At 39.4% G+C, this 18238-nt stretch overlaps 1 protein-coding gene across 2 annotated transcripts in view; it reads right to left on the reverse strand.

Moving 5' to 3' along the window:
• hk1 (hexokinase 1) overlaps positions 1–18238 on the reverse strand; it is a 59613-nt gene that overhangs the window by 21504 nt on the left and 19871 nt on the right. For both annotated transcript variants that reach the window (XM_031904752.1, NM_001102731.1), the window contains exons 2-3: positions 14321–14483; positions 5871–6019 (exon numbers count right to left, since the gene is read on the reverse strand). In XM_031904752.1, coding sequence (XP_031760612.1) covers positions 5871–6019; positions 14321–14483 — 312 coding nt within the window. The remainder of the gene's footprint in view (positions 1–5870; positions 6020–14320; positions 14484–18238) is intronic.

Consider the following 18238-nt stretch of genomic DNA (forward strand, 5'->3'; position numbering starts at 1 on the left):
GCAGTTTTTCAGTGTTAACCCCCCCTACCTGTGAGATAACCCCCACAATCTATATATTTACGAAAAGTGCAAACCTTCAGCTATTCAGAGACACCACTCTTCTCTTTCTACATGGAAAATTGTGGCCGCAGTCCCTTGCAGAAGTCAGCGCTTTGGTCAGAAATCAAGGAAAAACTAGATACAAACCTAGATTTCTCCCCAAAATCTCCATGGCAACTACCAAAAACTTACTAACCATCAATCTGCAAGTTCCCCTGAATAAAACGATACCCCATATGTATGGGTGCACATAAAGACGTGGCCACCAAATGCCCCAAAACAGGGGCAATGCATAAGGGCAATTTCAGTTGAAATTTTGGGGGCTGTGCTCTATGTGCACTACCTGCAGTTTTTCAGTGATAACCCCCCCTACCTGTGAGATACCCCCACAATCTATATATTTACGAAAAGTGCACACCTTCAGCTATTCAGAGACACCACTCTTCTCTTTCTACATGGAAAATTGTGGCCGCAGTCCCTTGCAGAAGTCAGCGCTTTGGTCAGAAATCAAGGAAAAACCAGATACAACACTAGATTTTGGTCAGAAATCAAGGAAAAACCAGATAAAAACCTAGATTTCTCCCCAAAATCTCCATGGCAACTACCAAAAACTTACTAAACCTCAATTTGCAAGTTCCCCTGAATAAAACGATACCCCATATGTATGGGTGCACATAAAGACGTGGCCACCAAATGCCCCCAAACAGGGGCAATGCATAAGGGGGGGCTGTGCTCTATCTGCAGTTATTTAGTCTAAACACCCCCATACCTGTGAAATAACCCCCGCAAACTATATATTTCTGAAAAGTGCACACCTTCAGCTATTCAGAGACGCCACTCTCCTCTTTCTACATGGAAAATTGTGGCCGCAGTCCCTTGCAGAAGTTAGCGCTTTGGTCAGAAATCAAGGAAAAACCAGATACAAACCTAGATTTCTCCCCAAAATCTCCATGGCAACTACCAAAAACTTACTAACCATCAATCTGCAAGTTCCCCTGAATAAAACGATACCCCATATGTATGGGTGCACATAAAGACGTGGCCACCAAATGCCCCAAAACAGGGGCAATGCATAAGGGGAATTTCAGTTGAAATTTTGGGGGCTGCGCTCTATGTGCACTACCTGCAGTTTTTCAGTGATAACCCCCCCTACCTGTGAGATACCCCCACAATCTATATATTTACGAAAAGTGCACACCTTCAGCTATTCAGAGACACCACTCTTCTCTTTCTACATGGAAAATTGTGGCCGCAGTCCCTTGCAGAAGTCAGCGCTTTGGTCAGAAATCAAGGAAAAACCAGATACAACACTAGATTTTGGTCAGAAATCAAGGAAAAACCAGATAAAAACCTAGATTTCTCCCCAAAATCTCCATGGCAACTACCAAAAACTTACTAAACCTCAATTTGCAAGTTCCCCTGAATAAAACGATACCCCATATGTATGGGTGCACATAAAGACGTGGCCACCAAATGCCCCCAAACAGGGGCAATGCATAAGGGGGGGCTGTGCTCTATCTGCAGTTATTTAGTCTAAACACCCCCATACCTGTGAAATAACCCCCGCAAACTATATATTTCTGAAAAGTGCACACCTTCAGCTATTCAGAGACGCCACTCTCCTCTTTCTACATGGAAAATTGTGGCCGCAGTCCCTTGCAGAAGTTAGCGCTTTGGTCAGAAATCAAGGAAAAACCAGATACAAACCTAGATTTCTCCCCAAAATCTCCATGGCAACTACCAAAAACTTACTAACCATCAATCTGCAAGTTCCCCTGAATAAAACGATACCCCATATGTATGGGTGCACATAAAGACGTGGCCACCAAATGCCCCAAAACAGGGGCAATGCATAAGGGCAATTTCAGTTGAAATTTTGGGGGCTGCGCTCTATGTGCACTACCTGCAGTTTTTCACTGTTAACCCCCCCTACCTGTGAGATAACCCCCACAATCTATATATTTACGAAAAGTGCACACCTTCAGCTATTCAGAGACGCCACTCTTCTCTTTCTACATGGAAAATTGTGGCCGCAGTCCCTTGCAGAAGTCAGCGCTTTGGTCAGAAATCAAGGAAAAACCAGATACAAACCTAGATTTTGGTCAGAAATCAAGGAAAAACCAGATAAAAAACCTAGATTTCTCCCCAAAATCTCCATGGCAACTACCAAAAACTTACTAACCATCAATCTGCAAGTTCCCCTGAATAAAACGATACCTATGTCTGGTTGCACATAAGTACATGGCCGCCAAACCTGAAAATGCATAATATTGGGGCTGCACTCTATGCACCCCTTTTTTTTTGCCTGCACCCGAATGAATGGGATACGCTCGGGTGCAGGCACATGTAGCCGATATACGCATGAAAACGCGTGAGAATGCAAAGTCTCGCGTTTTCATGCGTATATCGGCTACACGTGCCTGCACCCGAGCGTATCCCATTCATTCGGGTGCAGGAACAAGTAGCAAGCGTAGGGCTGAATTTTCGGCAAGCGTTTTTCCACTTGCTGAAAAAATCAGCCCTACGCCTCGTGTGGCATCAGCCTAACCCTTGGCAATAGAAACTACCAGAACAATCTTAGCACCTCTGGACCTTTCTAGAACAACTGAAATCAAATGGAATAAAACCACTAAAAGCAATCAAAGAACAATAGTTGCAATGAAATCGGTAAGAGCCCTGGATCCACCAATGTCACTGCAAAAGCAACCTTTTTGGGGGCACTAAACACACAATAAAGAACAATGCAAAGATAAAACACCGTAAAATCCAATAAAACCACCTAAACCAACAGAAGAACAATAATTGCAATGAAATCGGTGGTCAGAGCCCTGGATCCACCAACGTCACTGCAAATTCAGCACCCAATAGCAATACAAAAAGTTACAGTGCAATAGAATAATTCAAAAACAGAAATCAATTATGAAAATGCCAAAAAAACACTAAAATGCAACCAAATAAATCAGATAATTATAGAGCAAGATCAGAAATAAAGTTTTAGTAAAAAAAAAGACTGCCAAAGAAAGCAAAGACAGAAAGAAAAGAAAAGAAAGAAAGAAAAAAAAAAAAAAAAAAAAAAAAAAAAGTGTAAGTGTAAGTGTGTGTGTAAGTGTCTGTGTGTGCTTGGGAAAGTTGTAAATCAGTGTGTATGTGTACAAAAGTGTAATAATGACAAAGATAGAAGAAAAAATGCAAAAAAAAAAAAAAAAAATTTTTTAGACAGTTGAGATAGAAATAAGCAAAATAAACAGTGGTAGAGAGTTGTAGTTCAGCTTACCCAAGGCAGGCAGACGATCAGGGGCGATCAGGGGCGATCAATCCAGCAGGAAGGCAGCAGGGGAGCTCCATCTCGTCCGAAGTGCGCAGCAGGAGTGAGGGAGCCGACAGTAGGCGGCGCTATTTAAAGGGACAGCAGTGGACACGTCATCAACGCGTGTCCACTGCTGTCATTGGCTGGCGACGCGATCGGTGCGGCTCGGGGACCCGGATCGGTGAGTATGTCTTACTCTGCTCGTTGCCTAGGGGGATCTGAGGGGTTTACAAGCGCTGCGCTGCTTTAAAAGCGAGCGCAGCGCTTGTAAACCCGACAGTGCCATTGGACGTAGATTCTACGTCCCATGGCACTTTGGTCCCTTGGTACCTGGGACGTAGAATCTACGTCCCTTGGCACTTAAAGGGTTAAGACACGAATGCTCTGAGCACGAAAAATTCGGAAAGGTCCTGCCACTGTTTACAATCGTTCGGTACGAAAATTTTGTGACTTTTGGATCGCCAATACGATATTATCGTGACTAATACGATTTTTTTGTAAGCATTCGTGTAAAAATTTGCGATCTTCAGAAATGATCGTATTATCGTGTTTTAATGAATCGGCCCCTAAGGGTATTTCTAAAATTTTGTGCGTCCAAATACATAAGGCAACTTGCAAGGCAACATCAGGCTACTGATACATCACCAGCAGCAATTTCCATTAACGCCGTAGGAACTTTGCATGTTTTTTCGCAGGAGGGGATTAATGGCAGGCAACAACTAAACAACTTCAAATGGTTTTATGAAGGAGGGGATTAAGTGCAGGTGACAAAAAGTCCCATCTGCCAGGGCACATAAGAAAGTAAAAAATAGCCTACAAAGGTAAAAATAGTTGCTGGTTAAAAATAATAAATAAAACAAATGAACTAAGAAGCAAACAAAGAAGGAATGCTAGGAATGTGTTAAATACAACTGAATGCAGAGCGCTGGCAAATCCAAGTAAGGAGAGCAGGTCATCTCCCAGGAACAAACACTGGCTCACTGTGTACTAAGCACACACATATAGATGGGTCACTCAGCAAACACACAAAGGCACAACTACCCAGCCATCTAGTAGGACTTGTCTTTGTCTCTGTACAAAAACCAGTATAATTACAAAAGCATACCAGTTTAAGTGTCTGAGCCCCTTAACAGTTGTTCATATACATCTGTTCATTATCCAATGATTTGGCTATACATATCCTCTAAATAGAATTATTGTAACACAAAAAAAAACAATCCTAAGTGGTCTAGTGAGATATGGATAATCCTAGATATTAAGCTATTTTAATATACACACGTTACCTACAGGATTTAAAGGAGAAGGAAAGGCAAAGTAACTTGGGGGTGCAAAAATATTAGGCATCCCCAAGTAAAAGGTAAGTGATTTAAGTCACTTGGGGGTGCATTTTTGGCCTTTCCTTCTCCTTTAATAATGAAATGGATGTATGGATACATCACATCATTATATTGCATTAATATGATGCAGTAGCAGGCTTTCTATTAGTGATATTTTCCCTGTTCAAAATGATAGATCTTTTGCAGTAAAATATTTGACTTGTGATGATCTAAAGAGAATCCTTTCAGCTGCCTATTACACTTGACTTAAAGAGGCAATATTTCAGGAACACTAAAAAGGTAATTTAAGACTATCCTAGGGGGAAAAGTCTTGAGCACTAAGGGGTGCAAGAGACCTATGTAAAATGTGCCTTATGGCAAGTGGTAAGGAAAGGCCCCCCTTCCCCCCCCGGACACTGTGACTTGCATGTCACATTGTATTTATTATCCAGCATCAGATGCAGACTGCAGCCAGACCAGGGGATAAAGTGCTGGTTGATAAGAAAAACGAAGCATGCTATTGTGCCCCTTAGTGCTCCTGTACTTCTTCCCCCAGTCTTTGTAAATGTAGTACATTTTCTTGCCAACACTATTTAATGTCTAATGTTGACTACAGATGGAATAGTTCCTAAATAATCCCTGCCTTCATACTAGGAATATTTTTTAAGAGTCAAGGTCAGATTGGTGGATCCAATTAATTTTTGTCCATGTAATTGCTGAACTGATGGTAACTGCAGTACACAGCACCTAATGGTATGTATGTTTTAAGAGTTGTTTGTTCCCCTTTAAAGGCAGAACTGCCCGTTTCTCTTCCTATTTCTCTGAAGGATTAACCTTGTTAACCATATGTATTTTTTAATAGTGTGGACCATAGTGCAGTGGGTGGGACTGTCAAAAACACTAACTCTGTCTTGTGATTCTTCACTCACTTTGGTGAGGCACAAACAACATACAAATCTCTATAGTGATGTTTGGCTTTATTTTTTGCTGCATTTTTACATTGTTTTAAAGGACAAGTTTTAAGCTATACAGAAATCCCAAATAAGCTCTATCTCAACTGAAGGTAAAATAGAGAGATACAACACAGAGACCCCAGAAATTCATGTCACTGACACTCAAATTACATTACAGAAATATTTTTCTACATTATTCTCAATGAATACTTGGAATAATTTGTATATAATGTGATCAATAATAAAATCACTTACTCGGGTACCACTGCCATGGATAATATCCTCTGGTGTGTCATAGATCTCACTCTCCATCTGAACCGTCTGCTTCTTCTCATGCGAAACTTTCACTCTCAAAATGCGGAAATGAGATCCACCCAAATCCAGAGCAATGAAATCTCCCTTTTCTGTTAAAAAGAACAAGCTTTACCGAAAAATCCACATCCTCCAAGTTGAGGTATACTGCAGTAGAAAGTCACTAGTGATTAAATTAAATAAAGGCATTGGAATGTTCAGTTCAATATCTCTGGATAATGAAATGGATAAATGGAATTTCATTTGCCCAGTGTAGTAAATGAGCCCGAGTGGATCTATGGGTTAAAGAGAACTAACCCTTAAAAACAAACATGGAAAGAAATGCTGTATATAATAAACTAAGTTTAATACATCAGGTTCAGCATCTCTATAACAGGCCTTCAAATTTATGCACAGATAGCCACCATTTTGGATTCTGTTTGACGTGGCAGTGACACTGGCATGCTTAGTGAGCTCTGGGCTGCTGTAGAGAAAGCTAATCTTAGGGGTCATCATCAAGCAGAAAATGAGGGATCACCTGTAATCTAAGCTAATGCTACAGGGCTGATTAGTACATTCTGATGTTTAATTGTGCTGGTTTGGAGCTATCATGTAATAAGAATCTGATTTAATTACTAGCCTGTTTTTTTTACATTTATATTCTATATATATAGTATATTGTGAGTCGGTCCCTAAAGTCATCAGTACAGAGTATGTGCAATGAATCAATAGAAAATAAGATGGGGAGCTACTGGGGGCATCTTTGGAGGCACAGATCTTCCTGCTAATGGCCTGTGGTTGCCTCGGGCTGGTACAGAGGCTCAAAACATAATGTACAACATTTCTGCCCTACTTCTTTGCTAAGCATTAGTTATCTTTTAAAATGACAATAAATACAAATTTTTTACTGATTTCTCCATGGCCCTAAATAACTCACTCACTACTCATGTTGGCAACCCCACTTGTTTATTTAGGGTTGTCATACAGATTACACTTCAGTCCCACAGCATTTTAACTAGAAAGCTGCTGATATTTTCTGAGGGTCATTTTCAATCCGGCTGAAAGGTTTAAGTTATTGCTGCTACACTGTAATGGACATGACTCAGATAGTACAGCCAATACGGCTTAGAGAAAAAAATCTATATTGAGCCACTTTTGGAACATGCACCCATTCCTATAAATGCATGAACAGGGAACATGTACAGGCATCCAAATAAAAGCCCTGCTTACACAGTGACAGGCGTAAAACGACTTTCATTACTTCCAGATAACTCGCCTATAATTGACTGTTATCTCAATACAGATACTGCAAATTACTGCTCATTTCTGAGTAAACAGCAGAACAGATGTTCAGACTTTGTGGCCATTGATGCACTTTAATTAAATGCTCAGTAATGTCAAAAGTAAACATTAAAGATCATCCTCCTCTCCCACCAAATATAACAACACAGTCCAGGACTTTACAACCTTGATTTCTACAAACCAATTTCTACAAACACTATATACAAAATAACACATAACAGAAATGTTGTATCTAGCATATATTTTATGTGCTGCATATCCAGAGAAAGCAGTCACAATGTGGCTTGACTGCACTTAGGGCTCTGGCACACGGGGAGATTAGTCGCCTGCGACAAATCTCCCTTGTCACGGGCGACTAATCTCCCCGAACTACCATCCCACCGGCGAAAATGTAAGTCGCTGGTGGGATGGCACACGCTGTGCAGGCGATTTCAGCAAATCTTGCCAACTTCACAAGCGTTTTTTCATCAGATTTTGTGGGACAGGTTTATTCTGCTTCTCCGTGCAACAGCACACACCATGCAACAGGTCGGATCTTACAAAATCTCAATAGGCTGTAATGTAAAATCAGATCAGATAACATAAGAGTGCTTTGTTTCCATGTCTACACGTGACAATCAATTTATTTCAATTATAAAAAAAAGTTGCTCCCACTGGAAGAGACAATTTTGCTTTGGATGTGGATGCAGCATGTCATGTTTGCATCAGACAGTCATGTTGCGTCTGATGGAAAAAATGACATGTAGTTTACGCCCCTAAGCCCAATGCTAGAAGAAGCTGTATAAACGCAGGCCGAGAATCAGCCCCTACACTGGCATTAGCCATTCCCTGCGCCTGCTACTGGAGCCATTGCATCAGCCTGGCTCCAGTAGCAGGCTGATTTCAGCTACAAATTGCATACTTGTGCATTTCCATGCCCAAAATCCACTTTTTGTGCCTGCTCTGGGCACACACAAAGGAAAAGAGCGATGCTAGTGAAGGGGCTGATTTTTGGCATGTGTTTGTCTGCCACAGGAAAATCAGCCCTATCTGGCATTAGCCTAATAGTTCACAGGTTAATGTACCCTTTAAACTGCAGTCTGCATTTAACAGTCTGTCTTCCCTATATATATTATCTGCAATGCTTGGTTGGGACCATCCTAGGGTTGCCACCTTTGCCGGTGGCTAAACTTGAATAAAGAGGGCGGGAAAGATGGTTTTGGGGTGGGGCAGTGATGCTGGGGGGGGGGGGTAAGTATGATGACATAGGAGGTGGCAACAGTCATGCCAGACAGGGTTATTTCATCACTTAGACTCAACTGGCTAGATTGCTATCCAGTTTTTTCAATACTTTCAAAGGGACAGACAGTTTTGAACTGGACAGCCCCTTGAAAAACTGGGATGTCCAGTTCAAAACCACATGGGTGGGAAGCCTATCACTATTTATATTTTGCCAGAGGAGTAAGTCCAACCCTTTAATGTGGCATGGGATCGCTTATACAGAAATCAGTTATCCAGAAAGCGCTGAAATACAGAATGCTAATTTAGAAATGCAATTGATTGACTGATTAGCTTTTTCTTACTGTAATAATAAAACAACTGCTTGATGATAACTGAGTCATATTGAAAGAAAAAATCATGACGAGTATCTTAATATTTAAATGAACAGGCCTTCGAAAATCGAACTGTGGCAACCCTAGACCACCCGTAATTTTGAACACTGTGCCTTAAAGCTAAAAGAAAAACATAAAAACAAGAACAGGATCATGTTTCACCAACATGGAATTCATTTAACATCATTAATATTAAATAGAACTATAGAACTTTCTACTTCATTATTACAGGGGGAAAAAGTTAATCAAACTAATATAAACAGGACAATCATTTGAACATTTTGTGGGCCGATTATTTCTCATTATGTATTTGGAAAGGCTGGATAATATAAAATGGACCATATCATATAAAGTGGTCTACAGAAACCTGAAGGAGACTGGGGGGGGGGGGCATAAAAATCCCATTGAAGGCCACATCCGCCCCACAGGCTTCCATTATGAAAGCCCTTATTTAAGAAATGGCATTGCTGCATTTTAGAGCTCTTTATTAGTACAGACAAAAATCAACACATATAATATTTTTTTTATAAACCTGTTGCCCCTAACAACTTTTTTTCTTTACAATTTTATTACTATGTTTTCTCAACATAACAAAGTTACACTGGACCCAAAGACTCAAATGTCTGCTATTACCAAACAGAACAAGTCCTGACAGATAAATATACATTATTAAGCAATTAGTTGCACAATGCAAAGCTAAACTGGAAGTAAGGAACCCTATTCAATAATACATGTTATAACAGTCACTCCTCTGCTGAGAAATCTGTGACATATAAATAAGTATACCAGGGAAAGGTGTATACAATATAAAATGCGCTGGTCCATATTATTGTTAAATCCCGAAAAACAATATTATGTACGTGTAAGTGGTAAGTCATGGCTAGTACCCCTCTTACAACAGTAATTCTAGCAACCATGTTTGTAAACCTAGTCAATTTACTATTCCTGAGACAGCAAACTTAAAGCAGTAGTATCTAATAAAATTGTCAATTCTTAGCACTTTTTAAATTGGTCTTCTTCAAAAAACCATAAATAATAAAAGAATAAAGACCAATTGAAAATTGTTAATTTAAAGGTTAAGGTTTAGTACTGAGTGCTTTATGGGGAAGGGTCTTGTACCTGCAAAATGCTATGAACAGCTTAAAGTAAAGTCACTGTACAATACTGGATTTCCAAAATTAAAAGTATTGTAAATATACTATAGCTAATATGAATAAAATGTGATAATAATAAAAGGTAGAATCTATGACGTGCTTCTCATTTTGTCAACACTTTGTACTTATCCCGGGCTGCAATATCAGCTGTCATTGCGGTCTGACTAAATATAGAAAGAGCAACCTGAGACACGGGCTAGAAAAGGCAACTTACAAAGGTCAGAGGGTCTGGATTTAATCAAACGTCTCTGCTGTATTTCAGGGAAATCACGTCCTTTATGGTAAGCAACCTGACTCTTGTTAAAAGGGACTTAGCAAATAAATATATGTAACATGCACAGCTATTGAGAAATTGAAGTCCACTGCTTCCTCAGCTACCTTTTCGTACTGCTTTTAGCCCTGATGAAAACCCTACCATTAGAGTTCATTCCCACTCTACTCCCTTAAGATGGCCATACACGGTAAAATTTGTTGGCGAGGTTGACAAACAAGCTAATCTTTCCCCCAATTTGCCCACCATGGGTGGCCAATATCATGCTAATGTAATTGTTTGGCCCTAGCATAACAATGAAGTGAATACAATGAACATCGGCTCATTGATGCACCCTTATCCAACAGAAAAATCAAGCCTGTCTGATCAACATCTGACCGATTTAAAGGAACAGTAACACCAAAAAATTAAAGTGTATAAAAATAATTAATATATTATGTACTATTGCCCTGCACTGGTAAAAGTTGTGTGTTTGCTTTATAAACACTACTACAGTTTATATAAATACCCTGCTGTGTAGCCATGGGGGCAGCCATTTAAATTGAAAAAAGGAGAAAAGGCACAGGTTACTAAGCAGATAACAGATAAGTAGCATAGATTCCCATTGTATTCTACACAGTTATCTGTTATCTTCTTATGTAACCTGTGCCTTTTCTCCTTTTTTTAATTTAAATGGCTGCCCCATGGCTACACAACAGCAATTTCTATTAACTACAGTAGTCTTTCTGAAGCAAACAGACAACTTTTACCAGTGCAGGGCAACAGTACATTATATTTTAATTATTTTAAAACATTTTTATTTTTTAGTGTTACTGTTCCTTTAAGGCCAGATATTAGTTGGGGAGGCCAGTCAGACAGCCCCATACAGGGGCAGATAAGCTTACGAATGGGCCCGAATCGGCAGCTTAAATCTGCCCCTGTCAGGCAACAGCACATTCACTAAATCGCTAAATCTAGTACAAAGTGGGCTGGGAGCATCTCATTATGGAATTCTATGTTCATGTGAACTCCAAATGTACACCATTAGTCAAAGAACATACGTCCAAATTAGTTTAAGGTTACTGCCACACCAGGCTGATTCTAAAATCTGCTTTGTGTGCCTGCACTCGAGCTCACCAGTGGCTCTGGGTGCAATTACAATGGTAGGCTTAGGCATGCATATCATGCATTCATCCACAGGCTAAGAATCAGGCTTGTGTAGCAGTAGCCAACATTAACCAACGTTAGGGTCCAACAAATTTAGGGCCCTTACACACAGGTGTTTGTTCCTGCATCCCCCTGCAGATGATTCTGTGTGTTCCACCGCATTGGTACACAGGAAGAAATGCAGCCCAAGCATGGGGCTGTAGTCCCTGTGGTGCATGCAAGCACAGACCAGCAGTATAATGCCTAAATTTGCACCAACTACAGGTGGACAAATAAAAAAATGCTTGTGTTTAAGGGCACTTTGGGTGGTTCTTCAAGCTTTCAAAAAAAACTAGCTATTCAACAGAACACACACACCCATTCAAAGATCCATGAAAATAAAACTAATACTATTATTCACATGAATGTGGTCCTTTTAATTCCTGGATTTGCCAAATCAATACCTTTGCTACAAACAAATACTGCCCTTAATTGATATTCCTAGCACTTGTTTAGCAGTTCATTAGCTCTGCTCTTCATCTGATCTGAAAAAAATCTAATGTCCTGTCCTGTGACCTTTTCTCCTATCTCTTTACACACAAGTGAACTCATTTGTCCAGTTACACAGGCAGACCCTTCCCTATGCATCTGCTGCCCAACATTGTAGTTCAGCCTGTGAGTGATTATTGACTTGGGAACATAAAAAGAGCAATTTCACCTATAATCAAAGCTATCACATAAAAAATGAAAGTTTTTAATGGTCTATGACAGAAACATGTTTAACAATGAAGTGCAGGACTAAGAAAGAATAACAGAATAAAAGAATAACAGGTTATTTGAAAAGTGCATTTTGAGCCCTGCCCTGCATCTCAATATACTGTAGCAGTTATCTTCTTATAGACCCTCAACCACCCCATGAATAGAGATCTGCGTGTGTTTGGCAGCACTGTATTCATAAAGGGTGGTTGGATCTGAAGTTTGTGAGTGGTGACAGGCCCAGGCCACAACAGAGTCCTTAGTACTAGGTGCAGAGCACATCCTGCCCCCCAGACACAAGTATTTTAAGAATGAGCACTTAGGGGCCGGTCTTACACCCCTTGCATCTGCATCTAGGGGTTTTGTCCCTGGACTCTTAAAAATAAAATTTGTGGAGCCTGCAATGCATTTCATATTCCTTCATTTTAACTTGTTGTGGTGAATCTGACTTTTCAACCAACCATCAAATTACAAGAACACAGCTTAAAGCTAGCCATACACGCACCGATATTATCATACAAAACAAGGTTTCATACAATATTCGGTGCTTGTATGGTGGATTGACAAGGTAACTGATATCGCAAAAGTCTTGGACATCAGTTGTCTCATCGAACAAGAGCAAAGGCAAGCGTTTGGTGCTGAACTGTCATGTATTGAGATTGGGGTATATTTTTAAAACTGTTGGTATCAGCACTAAAGTAACTAAACATGACCTAATAGTTTGTCTCATGGTTTGGGTATGGAATTGGTGTATCCTTTCCATACACGCAAGGTGGAGAGGGGATTTGAAGGTCAGAGACATGATGTTCTTCTCTGCAATTTGATCAGACTGACCTTAATGCTTCACTTGTGGCTAGAGACAAAGAAAGCAAAGATAGAAAATTCTCTTTTGTGAAATTCTAATGTGGCAAAAGAGCAACCTAGAATTTGATACCAGTGCATAGCCAGCTGGTCCAACTAGTCTGCTTATTTATACATCTAATTGTAGTTTTGCTTAAACGAGAATAGTCATTAGGATAGTAGATCCAATAAACCAGTGACATAACTATAAAACGGCAAGGGGGGCTCTCGGAAGACCCACAATTTTGTGCACAAAAGGCAAAGTGTGCGTGCTATGGGACACCCGTGATTTAATAACTGTGTTTTAAAAATACTGTTTTACTCCTGTACTGAAGAAGAGGAGACCTGGAAAATCTTTCGGGGGAGGGTTAAGTGAATACAACAGGAATATATTGTACCTAAAGAACTGCAAAGATACATTTAGAATGTGATTCTGTCAACAAACTGTCATAAGAAGCTGTAAGGCTGGCGGCAGCAGGGTAATGGTAGGAAATAATTCAGTATGTACACATGTACATACAATACTCAACATGAGAAAGGAAAGGTTGCCTGGCCATAAGTCTGCCTGATCCTAACTATTGCTAACAGAGCATCCAAATGAAAAGATTAATCTCTCCTATGAATCAGCTTAGTTATAATCTGCCCATAACCTAGGCCGAAAGTGGGGTAATCTATTCTGCATGATTTCTTTATTTTGTGATACGTGAATAAATAAATGCTTAAATTACTAACAGAATAAATGTTTCGGATTTATTTTTAACAGAAAAATGCAAGGATGAGTCTAAACCAAGATATTTGCTATATAGATTTTACACTATACTAGAATAGACAGTTTTAGTACTTATTAGAGACCTATAAACCTACACATATATATATACACATGTAAAGGTATGGGGTCTATAATTTAAAAACCTGTTATCCAGCAATGGGATTTACTTTAGCGCATTTCCTATGATGTACTGTATAATCAGGAAATTCATCTTGACTGATTTGCTTTTCTCTGTAAAAAGAAACTAGGACTATCTGAATGGTACAATGTGTCACACTTTTACCCCCAATGTACCATTCATTTGACCAAAAAGCTGTGCCAACAATTCAAGAGGAGACATGAGAGAGGGGCATGGGCACCTGCATGCTCTTTACATTTTCACTATTCCCTACACACAAGATCAAGCATCTATGGCGCAGTGTGCCCTCTATATAATGGCAACCTAATTCAGGGCTCCTTTGTCCCCAAGTGCACCTCAACCTGTGCACTGTGCTTGTTGCATAGGCACAAATGGCTCAAATTATGATTTGATCAGTAACAGCAAATGATTCATGCTGTGTTATTCAGTCAAACAAACACTTGCCATACTTCCTTTATCAACATACCTGTTCCATCAGGAATTGATCTTACAAATGTTGGCAGCATCTTGATAATTGCTGTGGGATTTGTGTCCCTTGAAAGACCATTTGCCATTTCTGCTCGGAACCTCCCCATAATATCCAGTAAGGTTTCATCGGAGAGGCGCATAGAGTACAAATATTTATCAATCTGAAGATGGAAGAAGGAAATAAATAGATAAATTACCTATAGCCAAGTAAAATGTGATTTCATTTATAAAAAGTCTACAGCCAGCATTTGAATATATCACTTTGACATTATATCCAACAATTAAATACTGAGGCATGCCTCTCTTGTGGAGCCTTTTGGTGAGGCCTTTTTGTTGAGTGGACTCTATGCTGCCCATACATCTCCACAGGGCAGAGGTTCCCAAATCGTAAGGTTTAAAACTCTACTTGGGAGAAGGGAACTATAAGCTAGACAGGCGAAGGTAAGACAACACGCTTTCCAGAACCTTTACGGAAGTACAAACAGTGAGCAATTTACATAAAGCGATATGATTCTTTTCTAACCACACCCCTCACATTGCATGTCTGCATAAAAATAAAAGCTCATAATAAAAACATTATTTTCTATAAATAAAGCATATTAAAATCCATCCCTCTGCCTTTTATGAGGCACTGAACACAGGCTAGGCTTAATCTTCCATAGAATGGACAAAGCTTTGTCTTTTTCTGCCACACTTCTTCCTGTTACAGTGAGAGCTGCAGTATTTCCTGACAGGTGAACTTTGAAGTAATCACAAAATGGTAGCTCAAGGGAAAAAAAGTAAAAAGGGTGATATTTACTCATATGAACATGCAGTTTAAAATAGTCAATTGAGAGTATAAAAATGTTCTGTTGGCCAAGTTGTCATGTATAGTTTTCCTGAACAGAAACAGTAGTATTGAGCTACAGTGGTAGATATTCATCCATACATAATATGGAATTTTAACATATGAGACAAATTACATGACAGAAAGTAGTGACATATTTTTAAATGTTCTTTTATATTCTTCTTTAAGGTAAACAGTACTTTATTTGGCAAAAATGTTACAAATGGGGAGGCAGTGTTATAAAAAGGAGCGTTATGTCAAGCGAGCTGCAGTTATTGAATGTGCAAGTCATGCTGAGGCCGGATTCTGAGACTTTAGGACAAACCATTGAGATAACAAACTTCGCTATATTATTAGTCAGTTCAAGATGGTGTTTAGTTACTAATAAATAAGTTACTCATAAATGTATTGGTGTGGTGCTATTTCTGTAGCAGTTCTACTCTGTATTAAATTAATTGCTTAGCCCAGCCTACAAGGATGGAGCACATTTTTATAAATATGTATCTGTGTATATGGATGTTTCTACAAATATATCTGTGTATTATGTTAATTATAGATGAATGTGGCTGTTTTATAATGTATTTATGAGTTTTAAAACCCTTTCCTGTTTTGTTTTTTAATACAGGTATGGGATGCCTTATCTGGAAACCCGTTATCTAGAAAGCTCCAAATTATGGAAAGCCCGTCTCCCATAGACTCCATTTTAATAAAATAATTCAGAATTTTAAAACTGATTTTCTTTTTCTCTGTAATAATAAAACAGTACCTTGTACTTTATCCTAACAAACATATAAATACTCCTTACTGGAAGCATAACAATCCTATTGGGTTTAATTAATGTTTTATTAATTTTAGTAGAGGTATGATACCTTAGTTAAGGTACGGAGATCCAAATTACGGAAAGACCCCTTATCTGGAATGCCCTTGGTCCCGAGCATTCTGGATAAGGGGTCCTATTCCTGTACCTCCTTGTCCTTCCCTTAACCACTGTTTACCTATGGGTCCCATACTGCAGGGGTTGGTCGGAAGGCTTATGGCTTTTTGTCTTATTCCATTCAAGAATAGCAACTCCAAAAAGTCATCTTCTTGTTTCAGTTTTCTTGCCAATATCATGTTATAATCAAAGAGCAGAGTGGTGCAAATAGGGTTTTTTTGTTGTTTAGAGCTAAAAAAAAATATCTTTACAGTGCCTTTGTGGTAATGATGTGAAACAAAGAAGTGATAGTCAGGGGTACACAGGTAGAATTTTCACTGCATGATCCAAGCAATGGAGAACATGTAAATGGTTTTATAATGCAGTGATGCAATGAGTTGCTTTAAGAATAAATCTCTATGATTACTGGACTACAGCTCTATCATGGTTTAACTGGAGAATGAGTTGTAGTCTTCATTTGGGCAGTGAGTGTTTAGCAGCCATGGAAGGTTTATATTTTATTTTAATTAAAGAGAGCCTTATAATGTAAATGAATTATTTTTTATAAAGATTTGATGGAATTTGTGTAAAATTACAGTGGTGTCCAAATTCATATTTTCTGTATGCTATCAGTGTAAAGATGTTGCCAATAGACCACGATCAAGCTAAAGGTGGCCATACACGCACCGATATTATCGTACGAAACCTCGTTTCGTACGATAATCGGTGCGTGTATGGCATGTCAGCGAGCCGACCGATATCGCAGGAAGCTGCTGAAATCGGTCGGCTCGCCGATCGGCCAAGTTAGAAAATTTTGATCGGGCGCCATAGAAGGCGCCTGACCAAAATTCTCCCTTCAGAGCTGAATCGGCAGAAGGAGGTAGAAATCCTATTGTTTCTACCTCCTTACCTGCCGATTCAGCCCTGAATGGTGTGTGGCGGATCTGACGATGTTTCGTGCGACCGACGGTCGTACGAAACATCGTGAGATCGCCACGTGTATGGCCAGCTTTAGTCAGACTGATAAAACTATTAGAGCAAATGAGCCCCTTATAATCATGTCCAGCCTAGCACAACAGAAGATGCAGCTATAGCAGGGGTTGCCAATACTGCCGGCCCTTCAATTACTGTTTTCTATATTCTGTATTTATAACACTTTCAATCAAGTTATTTTGAGTAACTTGTTAAAAGACTGCAATAAACCTTATACAAAGCTTGCAACACAAATACAGTTGCTTAATTTCAATGACAGTGTCTAATAACCACTAATTATACCCTGATTTGTACTGAAATTTTAACTGTAAAATTCCAGTACACGCATTTGTCTAGTAACTACAGTAACTGTGTTATACATTTCTGAAATGCTATATAAACTTTAGATATACATATTCTGCATCTGCACAAACTCTCACAAATTGGGAAAATGTCATAAAAAATGTCATTAAAATAAACATTAGAAAAGTTTTTTCTCTGTTGTTGTAAAACAAGCAGAACTGAGGCATGCTGGGAGCCTATAGGAAACATTAGCCAGGAAAGCCAATGTGCCTATACACATGGATGAGACTGGTAAACACAATGCAGGTTACAAATGTATTCTATAGCAGCCTGCAGTCCTCCAGATGTACTCCCTCTATCCCATCAAGAGCAGAAGCCATCAATGGTTTAGTAAAATATTTATGTAGGGAGTCATATGTATCTGAGGGGGAATTGAAATCTCATCATAGATATGTCAACCGAAAACTGCTTGACTATTATTGAACAGTGGTATAACTAGGGCTGGGTGGGCCCAGGTTCAGGATTGGCCCAGGTTCAGGATTTGCCCCTGGTCCCCCCCAGCCCTTAGGGTGCCTCTGCCCTCTGGACCTGCTCATGTACATAAAACTTTAAACTTCTATCTGTGATTGTGCACAATGTGTTTCCGATGGCTCCAATTTGCAATTTCTATCTGGATGCTGCTATAAAGGATCCTAGCAACCAAAAGACAAAGCTAGTGTAAGCTGGACCTACACAACCCAATAAAAACATTTTGTATGACTGATGGTGGGGAGGGAACCCAACCTATATCTTTGCAAAACTGTAATAAATAATGCTTAAAGTGGGATCTGTCACGCTAAGAAATGTTTCCAATTTCTTTTCAATTGTTCTTGTTAAGCAAAATTAACTTCACATACTATATA

Source organism: Xenopus tropicalis, chromosome 7, assembly GCF_000004195.4.
Source record: "Xenopus tropicalis strain Nigerian chromosome 7, UCB_Xtro_10.0, whole genome shotgun sequence".
Lineage (NCBI taxonomy): Eukaryota > Metazoa > Chordata > Amphibia > Anura > Pipidae > Xenopus > Xenopus tropicalis.